General features: G+C 43.2%; 13 protein-coding genes across 13 annotated transcripts, besides 25 other annotated features; 1 reads left to right on the top strand and 12 right to left on the bottom strand. All coding sequences in view use genetic code 2, as the record gives it.

The window, feature by feature from the left end:
* Nucleotides 1-1,108: a D loop.
* Nucleotides 1,109-1,177, bottom strand: a tRNA (tRNA-Phe).
* A 10-nt stretch (nucleotides 1,178-1,187) lies between these two features.
* Nucleotides 1,188-1,255, top strand: a tRNA (tRNA-Pro).
* Nucleotides 1,256-1,266: 11 nt separating this feature from the next.
* Nucleotides 1,267-1,338, bottom strand: a tRNA (tRNA-Thr).
* A 56-nt stretch (nucleotides 1,339-1,394) lies between these two features.
* On the bottom strand, nucleotides 1,395-2,550 carry CYTB (cytochrome b). The gene has a single exon. A coding segment is annotated over exon 1 (1,156 nt).
* A 15-nt stretch (nucleotides 2,551-2,565) lies between these two features.
* Nucleotides 2,566-2,636, top strand: a tRNA (tRNA-Glu).
* On the top strand, nucleotides 2,637-3,164 carry ND6 (NADH dehydrogenase subunit 6). Its single transcript has one exon. The coding sequence runs from the start codon at nucleotides 2,637-2,639 to the stop codon at nucleotides 3,162-3,164; it is 528 nt and encodes a 175-aa protein (YP_001004163.1).
* ND5 (NADH dehydrogenase subunit 5) lies at nucleotides 3,121-4,974 on the bottom strand. Its single transcript has one exon. It carries the CDS (start codon nucleotides 4,972-4,974, stop codon nucleotides 3,121-3,123), a length of 1,854 nt encoding a protein of 617 aa, YP_001004162.1.
* Nucleotides 4,975-4,977: 3 nt separating this feature from the next.
* Nucleotides 4,978-5,048, bottom strand: a tRNA (tRNA-Leu).
* Nucleotides 5,049-5,075: 27 nt separating this feature from the next.
* Nucleotides 5,076-5,145, bottom strand: a tRNA (tRNA-His).
* A 17-nt stretch (nucleotides 5,146-5,162) lies between these two features.
* Nucleotides 5,163-5,223, bottom strand: a tRNA (tRNA-Ser).
* A 29-nt stretch (nucleotides 5,224-5,252) lies between these two features.
* On the bottom strand, nucleotides 5,253-6,626 carry ND4 (NADH dehydrogenase subunit 4). The gene has a single exon. It carries the CDS (start codon nucleotides 6,624-6,626, stop codon nucleotides 5,253-5,255), a length of 1,374 nt encoding a protein of 457 aa, YP_001004161.1.
* On the bottom strand, nucleotides 6,620-6,913 carry ND4L (NADH dehydrogenase subunit 4L). Its single transcript has one exon. The coding sequence runs from the start codon at nucleotides 6,911-6,913 to the stop codon at nucleotides 6,620-6,622; it is 294 nt and encodes a 97-aa protein (YP_001004160.1).
* A 3-nt stretch (nucleotides 6,914-6,916) lies between these two features.
* Nucleotides 6,917-6,985, bottom strand: a tRNA (tRNA-Arg).
* Nucleotides 6,986-6,995: 10 nt separating this feature from the next.
* Nucleotides 6,996-7,343, bottom strand: ND3 (NADH dehydrogenase subunit 3). Its single transcript has one exon. The coding sequence runs from the start codon at nucleotides 7,341-7,343 to the stop codon at nucleotides 6,996-6,998; it is 348 nt and encodes a 115-aa protein (YP_001004159.1).
* Nucleotides 7,344-7,413, bottom strand: a tRNA (tRNA-Gly).
* On the bottom strand, nucleotides 7,414-8,197 carry COX3 (cytochrome c oxidase subunit III). The gene has a single exon. A coding segment is annotated over exon 1 (784 nt).
* Nucleotides 8,197-8,892, bottom strand: ATP6 (ATP synthase F0 subunit 6). The gene has a single exon. It carries the CDS (start codon nucleotides 8,890-8,892, stop codon nucleotides 8,197-8,199), a length of 696 nt encoding a protein of 231 aa, YP_001004157.1.
* On the bottom strand, nucleotides 8,871-9,032 carry ATP8 (ATP synthase F0 subunit 8). The gene has a single exon. The coding sequence runs from the start codon at nucleotides 9,030-9,032 to the stop codon at nucleotides 8,871-8,873; it is 162 nt and encodes a 53-aa protein (YP_001004156.1).
* Nucleotide 9,033: 1 nt separating this feature from the next.
* Nucleotides 9,034-9,107, bottom strand: a tRNA (tRNA-Lys).
* A 1-nt stretch (nucleotide 9,108) lies between these two features.
* On the bottom strand, nucleotides 9,109-9,792 carry COX2 (cytochrome c oxidase subunit II). Its single transcript has one exon. It carries the CDS (start codon nucleotides 9,790-9,792, stop codon nucleotides 9,109-9,111), a length of 684 nt encoding a protein of 227 aa, YP_001004155.1.
* Nucleotides 9,793-9,863, bottom strand: a tRNA (tRNA-Asp).
* Nucleotides 9,864-9,866: 3 nt separating this feature from the next.
* Nucleotides 9,867-9,936, top strand: a tRNA (tRNA-Ser).
* A 20-nt stretch (nucleotides 9,937-9,956) lies between these two features.
* Nucleotides 9,957-11,513, bottom strand: COX1 (cytochrome c oxidase subunit I). The gene has a single exon. The coding sequence runs from the start codon at nucleotides 11,511-11,513 to the stop codon at nucleotides 9,957-9,959; it is 1,557 nt and encodes a 518-aa protein (YP_001004154.1).
* A 1-nt stretch (nucleotide 11,514) lies between these two features.
* Nucleotides 11,515-11,585, top strand: a tRNA (tRNA-Tyr).
* Nucleotides 11,586-11,651, top strand: a tRNA (tRNA-Cys).
* A 6-nt stretch (nucleotides 11,652-11,657) lies between these two features.
* Nucleotides 11,658-11,730, top strand: a tRNA (tRNA-Asn).
* A 1-nt stretch (nucleotide 11,731) lies between these two features.
* Nucleotides 11,732-11,800, top strand: a tRNA (tRNA-Ala).
* Nucleotides 11,801-11,802: 2 nt separating this feature from the next.
* Nucleotides 11,803-11,876, bottom strand: a tRNA (tRNA-Trp).
* ND2 (NADH dehydrogenase subunit 2) lies at nucleotides 11,877-12,932 on the bottom strand. The gene has a single exon. It carries the CDS (start codon nucleotides 12,930-12,932, stop codon nucleotides 11,877-11,879), a length of 1,056 nt encoding a protein of 351 aa, YP_001004153.1.
* Nucleotides 12,933-12,936: 4 nt separating this feature from the next.
* Nucleotides 12,937-13,004, bottom strand: a tRNA (tRNA-Met).
* Nucleotides 13,005-13,006: 2 nt separating this feature from the next.
* Nucleotides 13,007-13,077, top strand: a tRNA (tRNA-Gln).
* Nucleotides 13,076-13,147, bottom strand: a tRNA (tRNA-Ile).
* Nucleotides 13,146-14,108, bottom strand: ND1 (NADH dehydrogenase subunit 1). The gene has a single exon. The coding sequence runs from the start codon at nucleotides 14,106-14,108 to the stop codon at nucleotides 13,146-13,148; it is 963 nt and encodes a 320-aa protein (YP_001004152.1).
* Nucleotides 14,109-14,184, bottom strand: a tRNA (tRNA-Leu).
* Nucleotide 14,185: 1 nt separating this feature from the next.
* Nucleotides 14,186-15,782, bottom strand: an rRNA (l-rRNA).
* Nucleotides 15,783-15,851, bottom strand: a tRNA (tRNA-Val).
* Nucleotides 15,852-16,836, bottom strand: an rRNA (s-rRNA).

Below are 16,836 nucleotides of genomic sequence, written 5' to 3'. Positions count from 1 at the left end.
TTGTTATTTGGGTGACTTAACATCCACGTTCTGTTGTGTATAATAACTGTGTGTCTGATTAACAAGGTAGTCTTAGGCTGGTTGACGTGCAATTTTTCCTATTTTGGCCTAGGTTAATAATTTTTTAATTTTTTTTTAAAAAAATTTTTAAAATTTTTCCTATTTTGGCCTAGGTTAATAATTTTTTAATTTTTTTTTAAAATTTTTTAAAATTTCTTCCTATTTTGGCCTAGGTTGATAATTTGTTTAAAATTTTTTAAAAATTTTTTAAAATTTCTTCCTATTTTGGCCTAGGTTGATAATTTGTTTAAAATTTTTTAAAAATTTTTTAAAATTTCTTCCTATTTTGGCCTAGGTTGATAATTTGTTTAAAATTTTTTAAAAATTTTTTAAAATTTCTTCCTATTTTGGCCTAGGTTGGTAATTTGTTTAAAATTTTTTAAATTTTTTAAAATTTTTTTCTTGTTTTCCTCTTTGTATTTTATTTTTTAATTTTTTTTTTTTTTTTTTTTTTTTTTTATCAATAAAATTACAGAAGAGCCGACCCCGGGGCCAACAAAACTGGGGGGAGGGGGGGCCTAATTAAAGGGTAATATGTATAACGAGCATTAAATATTTATGTACATGAAAGTCGGACTGGTCCGTTCTGCAAGGAAGATGCACCACCTTAGTTTAATGACTTTAGATATAAGCCCCCGGGTAGGGGATGAGATCTCCCCAAAAAAATAAAGAACCAATAGCAATCAAAAAATAGAAATGCCGCGATCACGGACGTAAATGAGTGAAACCATACGGTGCGGGTTGAGGCCTCTAAGAAGAGGAAAGAATGTCCAGGCAATAGCAAGATGAGTACGTGAGAGTGATAACCAGAGGTCTCTAAGAAGAGCAATGAATGTGAGCCGTGTCCAGGTATGGGCTTGAGACTAGTAATAATTAATATGGATACAATGGATGGTGATTTCACATGAGATGCTGATTAATAAGAACTAATGGATGGGTGTTAGGGGCAGATAAATGAATGCCTTATAATACATAGCTGGGACATAGTACATAATTGTCTTTTGTTTAGCGAAAAGTAATAGTGTTCGTGGTTTTTGGTTAGCTTGATTGTCATTCGGGACTTTTGTCCATGTTAACATTTTCAGTGTTATGCTTTTGTGAGTTAAGCTACGATGACTAATTTAATTCAAGAAGTAGTTTAATAAGAATGTCGGCTTTGGGGGCCGGAAGAGTAGAGTCATGTCTATCTTCTTGAGGGCTGGGCTGTACTCCTGGGAAGGTGTGTGTATTCCATCTCTGTCTTACAAGGCCAGTGCTTTGGGGTTGAGCTACAGGAGTGTGTGGGTTTATTCTATTGCCTCATGTTGGTATAATAGGGATTTTTCATGGTCCGTACGGCCGGTACCGAAGGGGTTTGATTATTAAGTTTTCAATTATTCCGGTCAGTGGTAATAAGATAAGGATGGTGAAGAAGTAGATGAAGGAGGCTGTTTGTCCGATTAAGGTGTATGGGTTTTGTACTGGCTGGCCCCCGATTCATGTGAGGATAAAGAAGTCTGCGATTAGGACTCAGAATAAAAGTTGGGATAAGGGACGTAGGCTTATTGATTGTCGTTTTGATGTGTGTAGTGCAGGTAGGAGTAGTAATACTAGGATGGATGCAAATATGGCAATGACTCCTATGAGTTTGTTTGGAATAGATCGTAAGATTGTGTAGGCGAATAGGAAATATCATTCTGGTTTAATGTGGTCTGGTGTTTTTATGGGGTTGGCAGGGGTAAAGTTTTCTGGGTCTCCTAATAGGTTTGGGAAGTAGAATGTAAGGGTTATTAATAGGACGGTGGCCAGGGCCATGCCTATGGCGTCTTTTGCTGAGAAGTATGGGTGGAATGGAATTTTGTCGGCGTTAGAGATTAATCCTAGTGGGTTGAATGACCCGCGTTCGTGGAGGAAGATGAGGTGTGTGAGGATGGTGGCTATGAGGATAAATGGGAGCAGGAAGTGCAGGGTAGTAAATCGTGTTAAGGTTGCGCTATTGACGGACGGCCCCCCTCAAATTCAGGTGACAATTGAGTCTCCTACGTAGGGGATGGCTGATATTAGGTTGGTGATCACGGTTGCCCCTCAGAACGACATCTGCCCCCATGGTAGGACGTAGCCCATGAAGGCAGTTGCTATCAGTAGTAGTAACAATAATACTCCGATGTTTCATGTATTTTCATTTAGGTAGGACCCGTAGTATACTCCACGTCCGATGTGGAGGAAGGTGCATAGGAAGAATAGGGAAGCTCCGTTTGCATGGAGGCTTCGGATTAGTCAACCATATCAGACTTCTCGTGAAGTGTAGGCGACGGACATAAAAGCTAAAGAGTCGTCTGCTAGGAAGTGCATTATTAGTATAACGCCCGATGCTAATTGGATTAATAGGGTGAATCCGAGAAGTGATCCAAAGTTTCATCAGTAGGAAATGTTGGATGGTGTGGGCAAGTCAATCAGAGAGTGGTTTACTAGTTTTAAGAGTGGGTGGGATTTTCGTAGTTGGTGGGCCATTTGGTTTAAATGTTGATTTTTATAGTTGAAAGTACAACGGGGGTTTTTCGTGCCCCAGGTCTTGGTCTGGAGCCCAAGTGAGAATAATGGGAATTACATTTTTTCTTCTTTGTTTTTTAATGATGGTTAGTGTGGTGTTAGTGGCGTCGGGGGTGACGATCCATTATGGGGTGGTTAGTTTGCTTTTTGCTGCAATATTTGGTAGTGGGCTGTTGGTGGCGGGAGGTGGGAGTTTTATACCGCTTGTGGTATTGCTAATTTATTTGGGGGGTTTATTGGTAGTTTTCGCTTTTTGTGTCGGATTTACTGATGATAAATATTGTGAGTTTTGAGGGGTGGGAGGATCTAAGGTGTTGGCTTATGTTTGTGGGGCCGGTTTAGGTATTGGTGGATATTGTGTATACGACTCTGCATGAGCAGAGGTTTTAGGGTGTTTTGTTGATGGTGTTGAGGCTTGGGGTGATGATGTGAGTAATGAGTTTTTAGGGGTTGGGCTATTTTATTTAAGTGGTTGGGGGCTTCTCGTTTTAAGTGGTTGGGCTTTATTGGTGGTGTTGTTTACTATTATAATTATAATTCGTGGGCGGCATCGGGGGGCTCTGCGTTCATTGAGGTGAAGTAGAGTAAGGAGATTAGTGTGATGGATAGAATGGCAATTTTTAGGTACGGGTTAATTTGAGCTTTATGGAAGTTAGTTAGCAGTTTGGCTATTAGTGTTTGTAGGTGGGTTACTGTTTTAGGGCCCAAGGCTTCATAGTGTGTTTGGTCTATCAGGTGGGTTGACAGTTTTTGGCTAATCTGTAAGATTATAGATGGCAGGGTATGATGTAGAATGAAGTAGGAGTGGATGATTTTAGAGATAAGGGGGTTTTGGGTGCCCTTGATGGAGTTGGGAAGCTGATTTGCTATTGTAATTAGGATTGAGCCGACTAGTAGACTCAGGATTAGGATGTTTAGTGCGGCTAGCTTGGCTGATGTTGGCATGGTTAGCTGTGGGATGTTGGGTGGTATAATAGTGGCTGAAATTATGAGTCCGGCTGCGATGCTTCCGATAGCTAGTCGTAGAATGGGGCTGGTTGTTTGAGGGGCCTCGGAGACGGCTGATAGTGATAGGATTCGTGGGGTGTTTAGGGTTACATAGTAAATCATGCGCAGGCTGTAGAGTGTGGTGAAGGTGGTTGCTACAAGGGTTATGGCCAGTGATAGGGAGTTTACATGGGAGGTGTTGATGGCTTCAATGATGGCGTCTTTTGAGTAAAAGCCGGCTATGAATGGCATTCCTGATAGGGCGAGGGAGCCAATGATTAGGCAGGAGATGGTGGTGGGAAGTGCCTTTTTAAGCCCTCCTATTTTTCGGATGTCTTGTTCATTGCCTAGGCTGTGGATGATCGTTCCTGCGCAGAGGAAGAGCATTGCTTTAAAGAACGCGTGTGTTGAGATGTGTATAAATGCGAGCTCAGGTTGTTTTAATCCGATGGAGGTCATTATTAGGCCTAGTTGACTAGTAGTTGAGTAGGCAATGATTTTTTTTAGGTCATTTTGGGTTAGTGCGCATGAAGCAGCTAGTATGGATGTAAAGGCTCCTAGTAGCAAGCAAGCTGTAGTTGCTGTTTCGTTGCTGTATAGCATATTTGAGGTCCGGATGAGTAGGAACACTCCGGCTACTACCATGGTGCTTGAGTGTAATAGGGCTGATACAGGGGTTGGGCCTTCTATCGCTGCGGGGAGTCATGGGTGGAATCCGAACTGAGCGGATTTCCCAGCAGCTGCTAGAAGCAGCCCTAGTGCAGGGATGAGGGCTATGTCTGGCGTGACTTGTGTGTTTTTAATGTCTAGGGACAGGTCGTTGATAACTATTCATGCCAGGGCGACAACTAGGCCAATGTCTGCTAGGCGGTTGTAGATTACAGCTTGCATGGCAGCTTTGTTCGAGTTTGATCGGAAGGATCATCAGTTAATTAACATGAAGGATATGATACCCACCCCCTCTCAGCCGATGAAAAATTGGAATAGGTTTTCAGCAGTTACAAGGATTACTATTACTAGGGTGAAGGTGGTGAGTTGGTTAAAGAAAGTGTTAATTTTTAGGTCTGACTCTATGTATTGTACGGTAAACTCTATGATAGCTCATACGACAAAAAGTAGGATGGGTAAGAAGAAGGTGGAGTAAATGTCTAATGTGAAGCTAACGCGAATTGTGGTTGTACCAATTGTTGATCATTGGGCTTCGTATGTAGTGATGGTTAAGTCATTATGGATGAGGTAGGTCAGCGGGATTAGGCTGGTAAGGAAGGCCAGTTTAGCTGCCAATACTTTGGTTTTAAGTGGTGAGGCCAGTTTTGAGCTTGGTGTTAGTATTGGGAGTGTCAAGATTGCTAGGGGGAGCAGGAACAGTATAATAATTAAGGCTAATGGCTGTGTTATGGTTGCTTTCACTTGGAGTTGCACCAAGATGCTCGGCTCCTAAAGCCGATGGAATACTGTTATCCATTAAAAGCTTTATGGTGTTTGTAGTAGGGTGCGTTGGTAGATAAGGAGTAAGTGAGTTCCTGTTTTTAGGTCCACATTCTAACGTTTTGTTTAAACTATATCTACGGGCTAGTACTACGTAATATGAGAGCCGGGCAATTAAATCCGGGGGACAGAATTAGCAGTTCTTGTGGGTACTCTCATGGCTGTGTGCTCTTGTCAGCCGTCACGGCTTATTGGCAGTATATTAGTTGAGGTATAAAGATTAAAGCGATTGATGGTGCGGAGTGCAGTGTTATTAGTAGATGTTCTCGAGTTTGGGTTGGACTTATTGTAATAATATGGGTTGGAAGGGTTCCCTGTTGGGTTGAGGAGAATATGTGTAGGGTGTAGATTGAGGTGATGAATTCGCTTAGCCCTGTTAGAAAGATAGTAATGTCTGCTCAGTCAAATAGTGAGACTATAAGGGTGAGCTCTCCAATGAAATTAATTGTTGGGGGAAGTGCTATGTTTGTTAAGCAGGCTAGGAGTCATCAGGATGTCATGGCTGGGGCAGTTAGTTGTACTCCTTGTGTAAGTAATAGGGTTCGTGAGTGTGTTCGTTCGTAGTTAATATTTGCCAGGCAGAATAGTATCGAAGATGTAAGGCCGTGGGCTACTATTATAATTATTGATCCTGATGGGGCTAGTTGATTGTGAGTGAGGATCGAGCTTGTTATTAGTCCTATGTGGCTTACTGAGGAGTAGGCAATTAGGGATTTTAAATCTGTTTGTCGTAGGCAGACTATGCCGGTTATGAGTGCACCCCATAGTGCTACTGCCAGTGGGAGAATATAAGAGGATGTAGTTTGTTCAGTTAATAGGTTTGTAATTCGTAGCAGGCCATAACCCCCGAGTTTTAATAAGATTGCTGCAAGGACCATGGATCCGGCAATTGGGGCTTCTACGTGGGCTTTTGGTAGCCAAAGGTGGAGGCCGTAAATTGGGATTTTTACTAGGAAGGCCAATATGAGTGAGGTTCATAGTAGCGTGTTTGTTCAGAATGTTAGGGCTATTGGGGGCAGTAGTTGTAAGAGTGTAATAGACGCAGTTCCTTTTATGTTATACACTCATAGAAGTGCAATTAGAAGGGGTATGGAGCTAGTGATGGTGTATAGGAGGAAATATAGTCCGGCTCCGAGTCGTTCTGTTTGGGAGCCTCATCGGGCGATCACTATTAGGGTGGGAATAAGGGTTGCTTCAAAGGTGGTGTAGAATAATATTAGGTCTAAGGCCATGAATACTAATATTAGGGCTAATTGTAGGAGGGCTAGGGCTGTGATAAACAGTCGTTTTTGTTGGGCGGGGTTGTGTGACATGGAGCTTTGGCTAGCCATAAATATTAGTGGTAGTAGTCAGCAGGATAGTATAAGTAAGGGCGTTGAGATTTGGTCACTTCCTAGTAATAGACCAGTAGTGTTCATCAGGGTGTCTCCGGGGTTTAAGACAAGTATGCCTAGGATAATAATAACTGCTGAGTAGGCTGTTGGCGATAGTCAGGTGTTTTTTGTGGCTGTCAGACAGGTTGAGGGAATTAGTATTATTGTGGGTACAATGATTTTTAACATTGGAGCAGATTTAGGTTTTTGAGGTTGGCTGTGTTGTGTGTTCGGGCTGAGGCGATCAGTAGGGCGAGGCCGATGCCAGCTTCACAGGCTGATAGTGTTAGTACTGTTAAAGGAAGGATGAAAGAGGAGATGTTTGAGCTTAGAGACCATGTTGCTATTAGTAAAAATACTGATAGTATCATACCTTCCAGGCATAATAGGGCTGAGAGGAGATGGGTGTGGCGGAAGGTAAACCCAATGGTGAAGATAATGAAAGAGAAGGTGAATAACAGATTAGTGGGCGAGGTCAATAGGGAGCCATGAAGTTGGTCATGATTTTCTAGGCCGAAGCTAGAAGTCTTAGCTTGGACTAGCTCCTTTGGTTAGAGATTACTCTGCTCATTCTAGCCCGCCTTGTAGTCATTCGTATGTTAGGCCTGCAAATATAAGCATAAAGACAATGATGGCCCATGTGATACTTTTTATTAGGCCTGTGAGTTGAAGGGCTCATGCTAGCGGTAGTAGGATGGCGATCTCTAGGTCAAACAGTAAGAATAAAATAGCGATTATGAAAAAGCGGATAGATAGTGGCAGGCGGGCGGATCCCAGCGGGTCAAATCCGCATTCATATGGTGAAAGCTTTTCTGGGTCTGGGGTTATCTCTGATATTAGTAGATTTAGGGCAATTACGGCTACTGCAGTAGCTGTGGCTAATATGAGCGTGGTAAGTAGGTTTATTGCTCTTCCCTGAGGATAATACCAGGGTTTAATGATTGGAAGTCATTTGTATTGTCAATACTAGAAGAGCAGGAGCCTCATCAATAGATTGAGATGTATAGGAACAGTCAGACTACGTCTACGAAATGTCAGTATCAAGCGGCAGCTTCGAAACCGAAATGGTGGTTCGAGGTGAAGTGGTGTATGGTTTGTCGATAAAGGCAGGTTATTAGGAATGTTGATCCAATAATGACGTGTAGGCCGTGAAAGCCCGTGGCAACAAAGAAGGTTGACCCATAGCTGCTGTCTGCGATGGTGAATGGGGCTTCGTAGTACTCTATTGCCTGAAGGGCAGTGAAGTATAGCCCTAGAATAATTGTGAGAATTAAGGCGTGGATGGCAGATGCTCGGTTGGCTTCTATTAGGCTGTGATGGGCTCATGTTACTGTAACCCCTGAGGCTAGTAGTACTGCTGTGTTGAGAAGTGGGACTTCGAATGGGTCTAGTGTGGTAATTCCCGTTGGTGGTCATTGTCCTCCTAGTTCTGGGGTTGGTGCTAAGCTTGAGTGATAGAACGCTCAGAAGAATCCAAGGAAAAAGAAGACCTCTGAGGTGATGAATAGGATTATGCCATATCGTAGTCCTTTTTGGACTGGAGGGGTATGGTGGCCTAGATAGGTGCTTTCTCGGACAATATCTCGTCACCACTGGAATATAATTAGTAATGTGGAGATTAGTCCTAGAAATAAAATTAGGTTTAAATTACAGTGGAATCATAGGACCAGCCCGACTGTTAATATTATGGCAGCCATAGCCCCCATGATTGGCCAGGGGCTTGGGTTGACTATGTGGAATAGGTGTGTTTGGTGGGTCATTATACGTTTTCTTGCAGGTATAGTGAGAGTAGTAGGGTAAACACGTACGCTTGAATTATTGCTACTGCAATTTCTAGGAGCATTAATAGGGTTAGAATGATCAGGGTTAGTCCGGCAAGTAGTGTGGAAGTTGTCATTAGGCTAAGTGCCGCAGTGGAGATTAGGTGTATTAGAAGATGTCCTGCGGTGAGATTGGCTGTGAGTCGTACGGCAAGTGCGATTGGTCGGATGAGTAGGCTAATTGTTTCGATTAGGATTAGGATTGGGATTAGGGGTGTTGGGGTCCCTTCTGGTAGGAGGTGGGCTAGTGAAGAGGTTGGGTTGTTTCGTAGGCCAATTAGTACTGTTGCTAGCCACAGTGGGAGGGCCAGGGCTATATTTATAGACAGCTGAGTTGTTGGTGTAAACGTGTATGGGAGAAGGCCTAAAAGGTTGTTGAGAATAAGCATTGTTAGTAGTGAGATCAGTATTAATGATCACTTATGTCCTGGCTTATTTACTGGGGTTATGATCTGTTTAGTGGCTTTTGCAATTAATCAGGACTGTAGGGTTGTTAAAGGGTTTGATAGTCAGCGATCTTGCGGGTTATAGATTAGCACTGTTGTTAATAACATGGCTGGGATTAGTAGTGATATGCCAAGTAGTTTGGGGACTAAGAATTGGTCAAATAAATTTAGATTTGTGGTCAGGGTCATGTTTTAGTGGTTTTTTGGGCGGGGCTGCTTGGGCTATTTATGAACTTTAGAGAGGCAATTTTTGGCTGTAAAGTAGTAATGAGTACTAGCCATGTAATGGATAAGATTATTAATCAAGGTTCGGGGTTTAATTGTGGCATGCCACTAAGGGGGTTGGCGTGGTCCCCAATGCTAGCTTAAAAGGCTAGGGCTTTGGGCGGTTTAGCTTCTTAGTGCTTATGAGTTTGTTTTTAATCAGTTTTGGAAGTGCTGTATAGGGACAGCTTCTACGACAATAGGCATAAAACTATGGTTTGCTCCGCAGATTTCAGAACATTGGCCATAGAATACCCCAGGATTGGGGGATGTTAGTGAGGTTTGGTTTAGTCGTCCAGGTACTGCGTCTATTTTGATCCCTAGGGATGGTACTGCTCATGAGTGTAGGACGTCTTCAGCTGTGATTAATGTTCGGGTGCTTGAGCTTGTTGGAACAATCATGCGGTGGTCTACTTCTAAAAGGCGGAAGTGACCTTGAGGCAGGTCTTGTGTTGGTAGCATGTAAGAGTCGAATTCCAGCTGGGAAAAGTCTGTATATTCATATGTCCAATACCATTGATGCCCGATAACTTTAATGGTTAGGCAGGGGTTGGTGGTTTCGTCTATAAGGTATAGCGTGCGTAGGGATGGAAGGGCGATTGTAATTAGGATTAGGGCTGGCAGAATGGTTCAGATTATTTCTATTTCTTGTACATCTGTTGCATTTGTGTGGTATAGACTTGTTAGTAATAAAACTGAGATTGTGTATAGTACAAATATACTGATTAAAAAAATAATTATTAGTGTGTGGTCATGAAAATAGAGTAGTTCTTCTATTAGCGGGGATATTGCATCTTGGAGTCCTAGGTGTATTGGGTTTGCCATAGAAGAGTAAAGGATTTGGTCCTATATTTCGCCCTTGACAAGGGCGGGTAATATGTGTATACTAACTCTTCTTGGAGGACAGAGCATGTCGTATTGCGATTGGCTTGAAACCAAGTGGTGGGGGTTCAACTCCCCCTGTCCTTAGCATCAGGGTGGGGCATTGCTTATGTTAGTTTTTTTCGTACTTGAACAAAGACTGGCTCTTCGTAGGTGTGGTATGACGGTGGGCAGTTGTTTAGTCATTCTACGTTTGTACTTGCTATTTCAGGCACTTGGACTTTTCGTTTTGATGAAAATGCCTCTCATACAATAAATGTGAGCAGGACGACTGATACTATGGAAACTAACGATCCGATTGAGGAGATTATATTTCAGAAGGCATATGCATCTGGGTAGTCGGAATATCGTCGTGGTATCCCTGACAGGCCCAGGAAGTGTTGTGGGAAGAAGGTTAGGTTTACACCCGTGAATATGATTATGAATTGGATTTTTGTTCATGTGTGGTGGAGGGTAAATCCTGTAAATAGTGGGAACCAGTGAGTGAATCCGCTTATGATGGCGAATACTGCCCCCATAGATAGTACATAGTGGAAGTGGGCTACTACGTAGTAGGTATCGTGTAGAATAATGTCTAGTGATGAGTTAGCTAGTACAATTCCTGTTAGTCCTCCGACTGTGAATAAGAAAATGAAGCCGAGTGCTCAGAGCATGGGGGCTTGTCATTTCACTACTCCTCCGTAAATAGTGGCTAATCAGCTGAACACTTTTACGCCGGTGGGGATGGCGATAATTATTGTGGCGGATGTGAAGTATGCTCGGGTGTCAACGTCTATTCCTACTGTAAATATGTGGTGGGCTCAGACGATGAATCCGAGAAAGCCGATTGATATCATGGCTCAGACTATTCCTATGTAGCCAAATGGTTCTTTTTTACTTGAGTAGAAGGTGATTACATGGGAGATTATTCCAAACCCTGGTAGGATGAGGATGTATACTTCTGGGTGGCCAAAGAATCAGAAAAGGTGTTGGTATAGGATTGGGTCTCCTCCTCCTGCGGGGTCAAAGAAGGTGGTGTTCAGGTTTCGATCAGTGAGTAATATGGTAATTCCTGCAGCTAGGACTGGTAGTGAGAGCAGTAGGAGAACGGCTGTAACTAGAATAGACCATACGAAAAGAGGCGTCTGTTGTTGTGATATTGCTGGGGGTTTCATATTAATGGCCGTGGTAATAAAGTTAATTGCTCCAAGAATGGATGATACTCCAGCAAGGTGGAGGGAGAAGATGGTCAAGTCTACTGATGGTCCGGCGTGGGCTAGGTTTCCAGCTAGGGGCGGGTAGACTGTTCATCCGGTGCCAGCTCCAGTTTCAATAAAGGCTGAGGAGAGAAGTAGGGTAAATGATGGGGGTAGCAGTCAGAAGCTTATGTTGTTTATGCGTGGAAATGCTATGTCGGGTGCTCCGATTATTAGTGGGAGTAGCCAATTTCCAAATCCGCCGATCATGATCGGTATAACTATAAAGAAAATTATGATAAAGGCATGTGCTGTGACAATGACATTATAAATTTGGTCATCCCCTATGAATGGACCAGGCTGGCTGAGCTCTGTCCGAATTAATAGGCTTATGGCTGTGCCTACTATTCCAGCTCAGGCGCCGAAAATAAAATATAAGGTGCCGATATCTTTGTGGTTAGTGGAAAATAGTCAACGATTAATGTTCACTGGTAGAATGGCCGAGTGTGATGGCAGTGGGCTGTAAACCCATTTACGGAGGTTCAAATCCTCTTTTTACCAAGCCCTGTAGTGAAATTCACGACGAACTGCAAACTCGTAGATGTACTTTAAATTGTACCTGGGTTTAATATTTAGGTAAAAACTAGCAGGTTAGAGTAATTAGCTGTTAACTAATAATTTATGGGATCGAGGCCCATTTGCCTAGTGAGGTTTTAGCTTAATAAAAGTTTATGATTTGCATTCAGAAGATGTAGGATAAAACCCTATAAACCTTATTCAAGAAATAGGAGATTGCTAACTCCTATCTAGGGCTTTGAAGGCCCTTGGCTTGAAGATTGAACCTAATTTCTTTTAATAGGCCTCTTGTTTTGTAATGGCTTTTATTATGGTGGCTGCTAGGATTAGGGTGAGGGCGGCTATAGCCAGGGAGTTGATTGTGAGGTTAGTTTGTTGAGTCGGTTTGCGTCATAGGCGTTGGGTATTAATAGTGTTAGGAGGAAGGGTGGATGCGGAGTTGTATCATAGTCGTAGGTAAAAGAATAGGCTCAGAAGGGAGGCTATGAGTATTGTGAATGCGATTCAAATTGCTCCTTCTGCCACTAGCTGGTCAATTGTTAATCATTTTGGAAGGAAGCCGGCCAGTGGGGGCAGGCCTGATAATGATAATAGGGAGATTGTTAGCAGTAAGGAAGTAACTGGGGCTTTTTGGAATGAAAGTAGGAGGTTGTTAATGGATGTTGTTGATAGTTTTTCTAACGTGAGAAGTGTAGCGGAGATTGTGATTGAATATAGGTAGAAGGCTAAGATTGTAAGTGATGGTGCGTATTTAATAATCACGAGTGTTCAGGATATTTGGGCAATTGAGGAGAATGCTACTAGTTTCCGGATTTGGGTTTGGTTAAGTCCAAGTCAGCCGGCGACTGTGGCGGAGAGGATAGACACTGCAGAGAGGACCTCGAAATTAATTAGTGGGCTTATTAGGTATAGTATGATTAGTGGGCCTAGTTTTTGTCAGGTAAGTAGGAAGATGGAGGCGGTTGGAGCTATTCCTTGAATGGTCTCAGGTACTCAGAAGTGGAATGGCACCAATCCAATTTTGATAAAGAGGGCCAGGGTTATAATAGTTGTGAGGGCTTGGTTTGTTACTTCTGTAATTTGGCCGCCCCCAGTTGTGATATAGTTTAAGGTCCATGAGAAGATGATTAAGGCAGAAGCAGCGGCTTGTGTGAGGAAGTACTTTGTGGAGGCTTCGATGGATCGTGGGTGCGATTTGTTGGCAATCAATGGTAGGACCACTAGTGTGCTAAGTTCTAGTGCTACTCACATGAGTACTAGGTGTGTGGATGATAAGAAAATGAGTGTTGTAATGGTTAGTGTGGTTAAGATGATTGGCTGGAAGATGGGCATGAGTTAGGAGAGGAAGGATTGCCCCTCATTGTTGGGGTATGGACCCAATAGCTTTGGTTAGCTTACTCTTCTGTTAGGGGATACTACAATGGAAGTAGGGAGAATTTTGGATTCTTTTGTGCAGGTTCAATTCCTGCTCCTCTAGGATTCGGGAGGATTTAAACCTCCACTTTCTACCTCATCAAAGTAGCCCTTTGGCGTTCAGGCACGAATCCTTGCTACTGGAAGGCCTAGTGTTGACATCGGGAGCGAGGAGTGTCATAGGCAGATTGCCAGCGTGGCTGGCAAGAAGTTTTTTCACAGTAGGTGTATTAATTGATCATACCGGAATCGTGGGTATGATGCTCGGATTCATAGGAATCCGATGGTTAGTAGAATTGATTTGCTTATTAGGGTGGTGGTGAATAGTGTTTGTGTTGGCAAGTTTGTTGATGTGTTTAGGAATAGGATGGTGGTTAAAGTATTTATTAGTAGAATGTTGGCGTACTCGGCCAGGAAGAATAGTGTGAACAGCCCTGCGCTGTATTCAACGTTGAACCCAGATACTAGTTCTGACTCACCCTCTGTAAGATCAAACGGGGCGCGGTTTGTCTCTGCTAGTGTTGAGGTGTATCATATTATTAGTAGTGGTCATGTGGTTAGTGCCAGGTAGGCGGGTTCTTGGGTAATAGCCAGTGCATGAAGTGAAAATCCGCCGCTAAGCAGGACAACAGATAAAACAATGATGGCTAATGTGACTTCATAGGAAATGGTTTGGGCTACTGCTCGTAGGGCGCCTATTAGGGCGTATTTAGAGTTTGATGCTCACCCGGACCATAGTAGCGAGTAAACTGCTAAGCTGGATATGGCTAATAAAAATAATATGCCAAGGTTTAGATTAGCGATAGAAAATGGTACGGGTAGGGGGGCTCATATGATTAGGGATAAAATAATGGCGACTGTGGGGGACAGAATAAATAAAGCAGGGGTGGCGAGTAGGGGCAATGTTAGTTCTTTAATAATAAGCTTGAGGCCATCAGCAAATGGTTGTAGCAGCCCGAAAGGGCCCACAATATTGGGGCCTTTACGTAGTTGCATGTAGCCAATGATTTTTCGCTCTAGCCCTGTCAGGAATGCGACTGCGATTAGGACTGAGACGATATAGATAAGAATGGGTGTGGCTGTTAAAAAGCTTATTGCTGGGTAGAGAATTTGAATCTCTGGATAAAAGGGCTTAGGTCTTTTGCATTAAGCCAGGCTCTGCCAACCCAGCTTGCCCTTATATTGAGGCGGGGTGTGATTGTCCTGGTTGTTAATTTAGTTGTCTTCATTAAGCTTTAGGTAAGGCTTACTTTAATGGCATGGGCCTTGTTCTTTCGGTCCTTTCGTACTAGAAAGGTTCGCACTCATAGATAGAAACCGACCTGGATTACTCCGGTCTGAACTCAGATCACGTAGGACTTTAATCGTTGAACAAACGAACCGTTAATAGCGGTTACACCATTAGGATGTCCTGATCCAACATCGAGGTCGTAAACCCCCCTGTCGATACGGGCTCTTGAAGGGGATTGCGCTGTTATCCCTGGAGTAGCTTAGTTCATGGATCGGCGTGTGCCGGATCTGATTGCATTTAAGCACTTTGTGGTGTGGGTCTTGGTCAGTAAGTGTCGTGTTACTGTTTTCCTGGAAAGTTTTTTTTATTTTGGGGTCGCCCCAACCGAAAACGCTAAATCAATGTGTTAATTGTAGTTGGCCCGTGTGGGGTGGTATTTTACAATTTGTTGTGATTTAGAAGTTTAAAGTTTCACAGGGTCTTCTCGTCTAATGTTGTCATCCCTGCTTTTGCACAGGGAGATCAATTTCACTGGCCTTCTGCAAGAGACAGATAGATTCTCGTTTAGCCTTTCATACTGGTCCTTATTTAAAGAACAAATGATTACGCTACCTTCGCACGGTTGTAGATACCGCGGCCATTTAACTTAAAGTCATTGGGCAGGCATCACCCCCAATACTTGGTTGGCTGGGGGCTGTGTTTTTGGTAAACAGTCGGAATCTTTGTTTGCCGAGTTCCTTTTGCAGGGTTTAGCCTTTCCTGTCGCGCTCCTGTGTTGGGTTAACAGTGTGTGGCCCTTATGTTTGTGGTAGTTGGGCGGGGCGTTAATTACCAATAGTATGTCATGAGTAGTGTAGGCTCGCGCTTAGGAGAAGATCAAGTTTCTTATTACTAATTTTAGCATAATCTCTTCTAATGTTTTAGGAGGGCTTGGTAATGTTGTAGGGTTTAATTTTGTTGTAGGTATTTTTTTGGAGCGAGCTTTGACGCTTTCGTTGTGTTGGCTGCTTTAAAGCCTACATTTAAAGTGCAAATTAGTTTTACCCTTAGGTATAGGTTGAGTCCTGTGTTAATGGGGCTGTACCCCCATTAAATAGCTTGAAAGCTTTCTTTGTCCTTTGTTGGTGGTAAATCAGAAGGCTTTCAGTAGAACTTATATTCTGTTCCCAAGCAACCAGCTATCACTGGGCTCGTTAGGCTTTTCACTTCTACTAGGCAGTCTTCCCGCTCTTTTGCTACAGAGATGGGTTAGTGCTGTGTTACTTCTGCTGCATAGTAGCTCGCCCAGATTCGGGTGTAGGTGACTTTAGTGCTCTTTGCCACGATTGTGTTTGGCTAAACCATAATGCAAAAGGTAAAAGGGTTAATCTTTGCTGTGTTATACTTTTGTGTTAAATTTTTATTTCATCTTTCCCTTGCGGTACTGTCTCTATCGCGCCTGTTGTCTTTTCTCTCACCGATACTTAGGCATAAAAATGTTTTGGTTTAGTGTGATTTATTTGATTCGTGTTAGAATTTTGAGGGCTAGAGCGGGTTAATCAAAATGGTTTATTTAAGTAAACATGTTTCAGGTGTAAGCAGAATGCTTTGGTTTAAGCTACATTTTGATGTTCCAAGCACACCTTCCGGTACGCTTACCTTGTTACGACTTTCCTCATCTCATTGAATGCTATGTGTGTTATGTAGCATAAATTGGGTTAAATTCGAGGAGGGTGACGGGCGGTGTGTACATATTTCGGGGCCGTCTTCAATTAGGCACTCTTCTCCTGATTTACTGCTAAATCCGTCTTTGACAGTCCTGGTTTCACAGGCCTCTCCGTGACTGGTTTCTATAGTGTAGAAAATGTAGCCCATCTCTACCAACTTATTGGCTGCACCTTGACCTGACGTACTAGCTCAGAAGTGAGTTATTGTGCTAGGTACTTGTCCCTCATGGGCTAAGCTTGCGACGGCGGTATACAGGCTGTTTAGGGCAAAAGATGGTTGGGTGGATCGTGTGTTGTCGATTATAGGACAGGCTCCTCTAGGCGGGTTCGAAACACCGTCAAGTCCTTTGAGTTTTAAGCAAGTTGCTCGTAATTCTCTGGCGGGTGTAGTGTGTAGTTAGTGCACCTTTGTTGAGGGCTGGGCATAGTAGGGTATCTAATCCTAGTTTGTGCCCCAGCTTTCGTGGGTTCGGGTGTGTCTTTTTGATTAAGGCTGTATTAATATTGGTGTTCTTGGCGAGTTTTTAGCTTTTCACGGCTTGACGGCCTTTTCGCCTTAATTTGGTAGATTGGGTCTTAGCCACAATTTACGCCGTGCTTATTAACTTGGGGCTGTAGCTGTGTAACCGCGGCTGCTGGCACGGAGATTGGCCGCCCCTTTATGCTCTAACTAAATCAAGCTTTCGCTTATGGTTTAATGTTAATCACTGCTGTATCCCATGGGGGTGTGGCCAGAGGCTAGGCGTCGTGGGCTATAGCTATTAATGTGCCTGATGCCGGCTCCATGCCCATTAGTTGGGCTATTTGGGGTGTTCTCACTGGGGCGTTGATGCTTGCATGTGTAAGTTGAGCGGCAGCTAATAATAAGGTCAGGACTAAACCTTTG

This window comes from Crocodylus siamensis, mitochondrion (genome assembly GCF_052110815.1).
Source record: "Crocodylus siamensis mitochondrion, complete genome".
NCBI lineage: Eukaryota > Metazoa > Chordata > Crocodylia > Crocodylidae > Crocodylus > Crocodylus siamensis.
The sequence above is the reverse complement of the archived record's forward strand: the minus strand, read 5'-3'. Positions and strand labels throughout refer to the sequence as shown.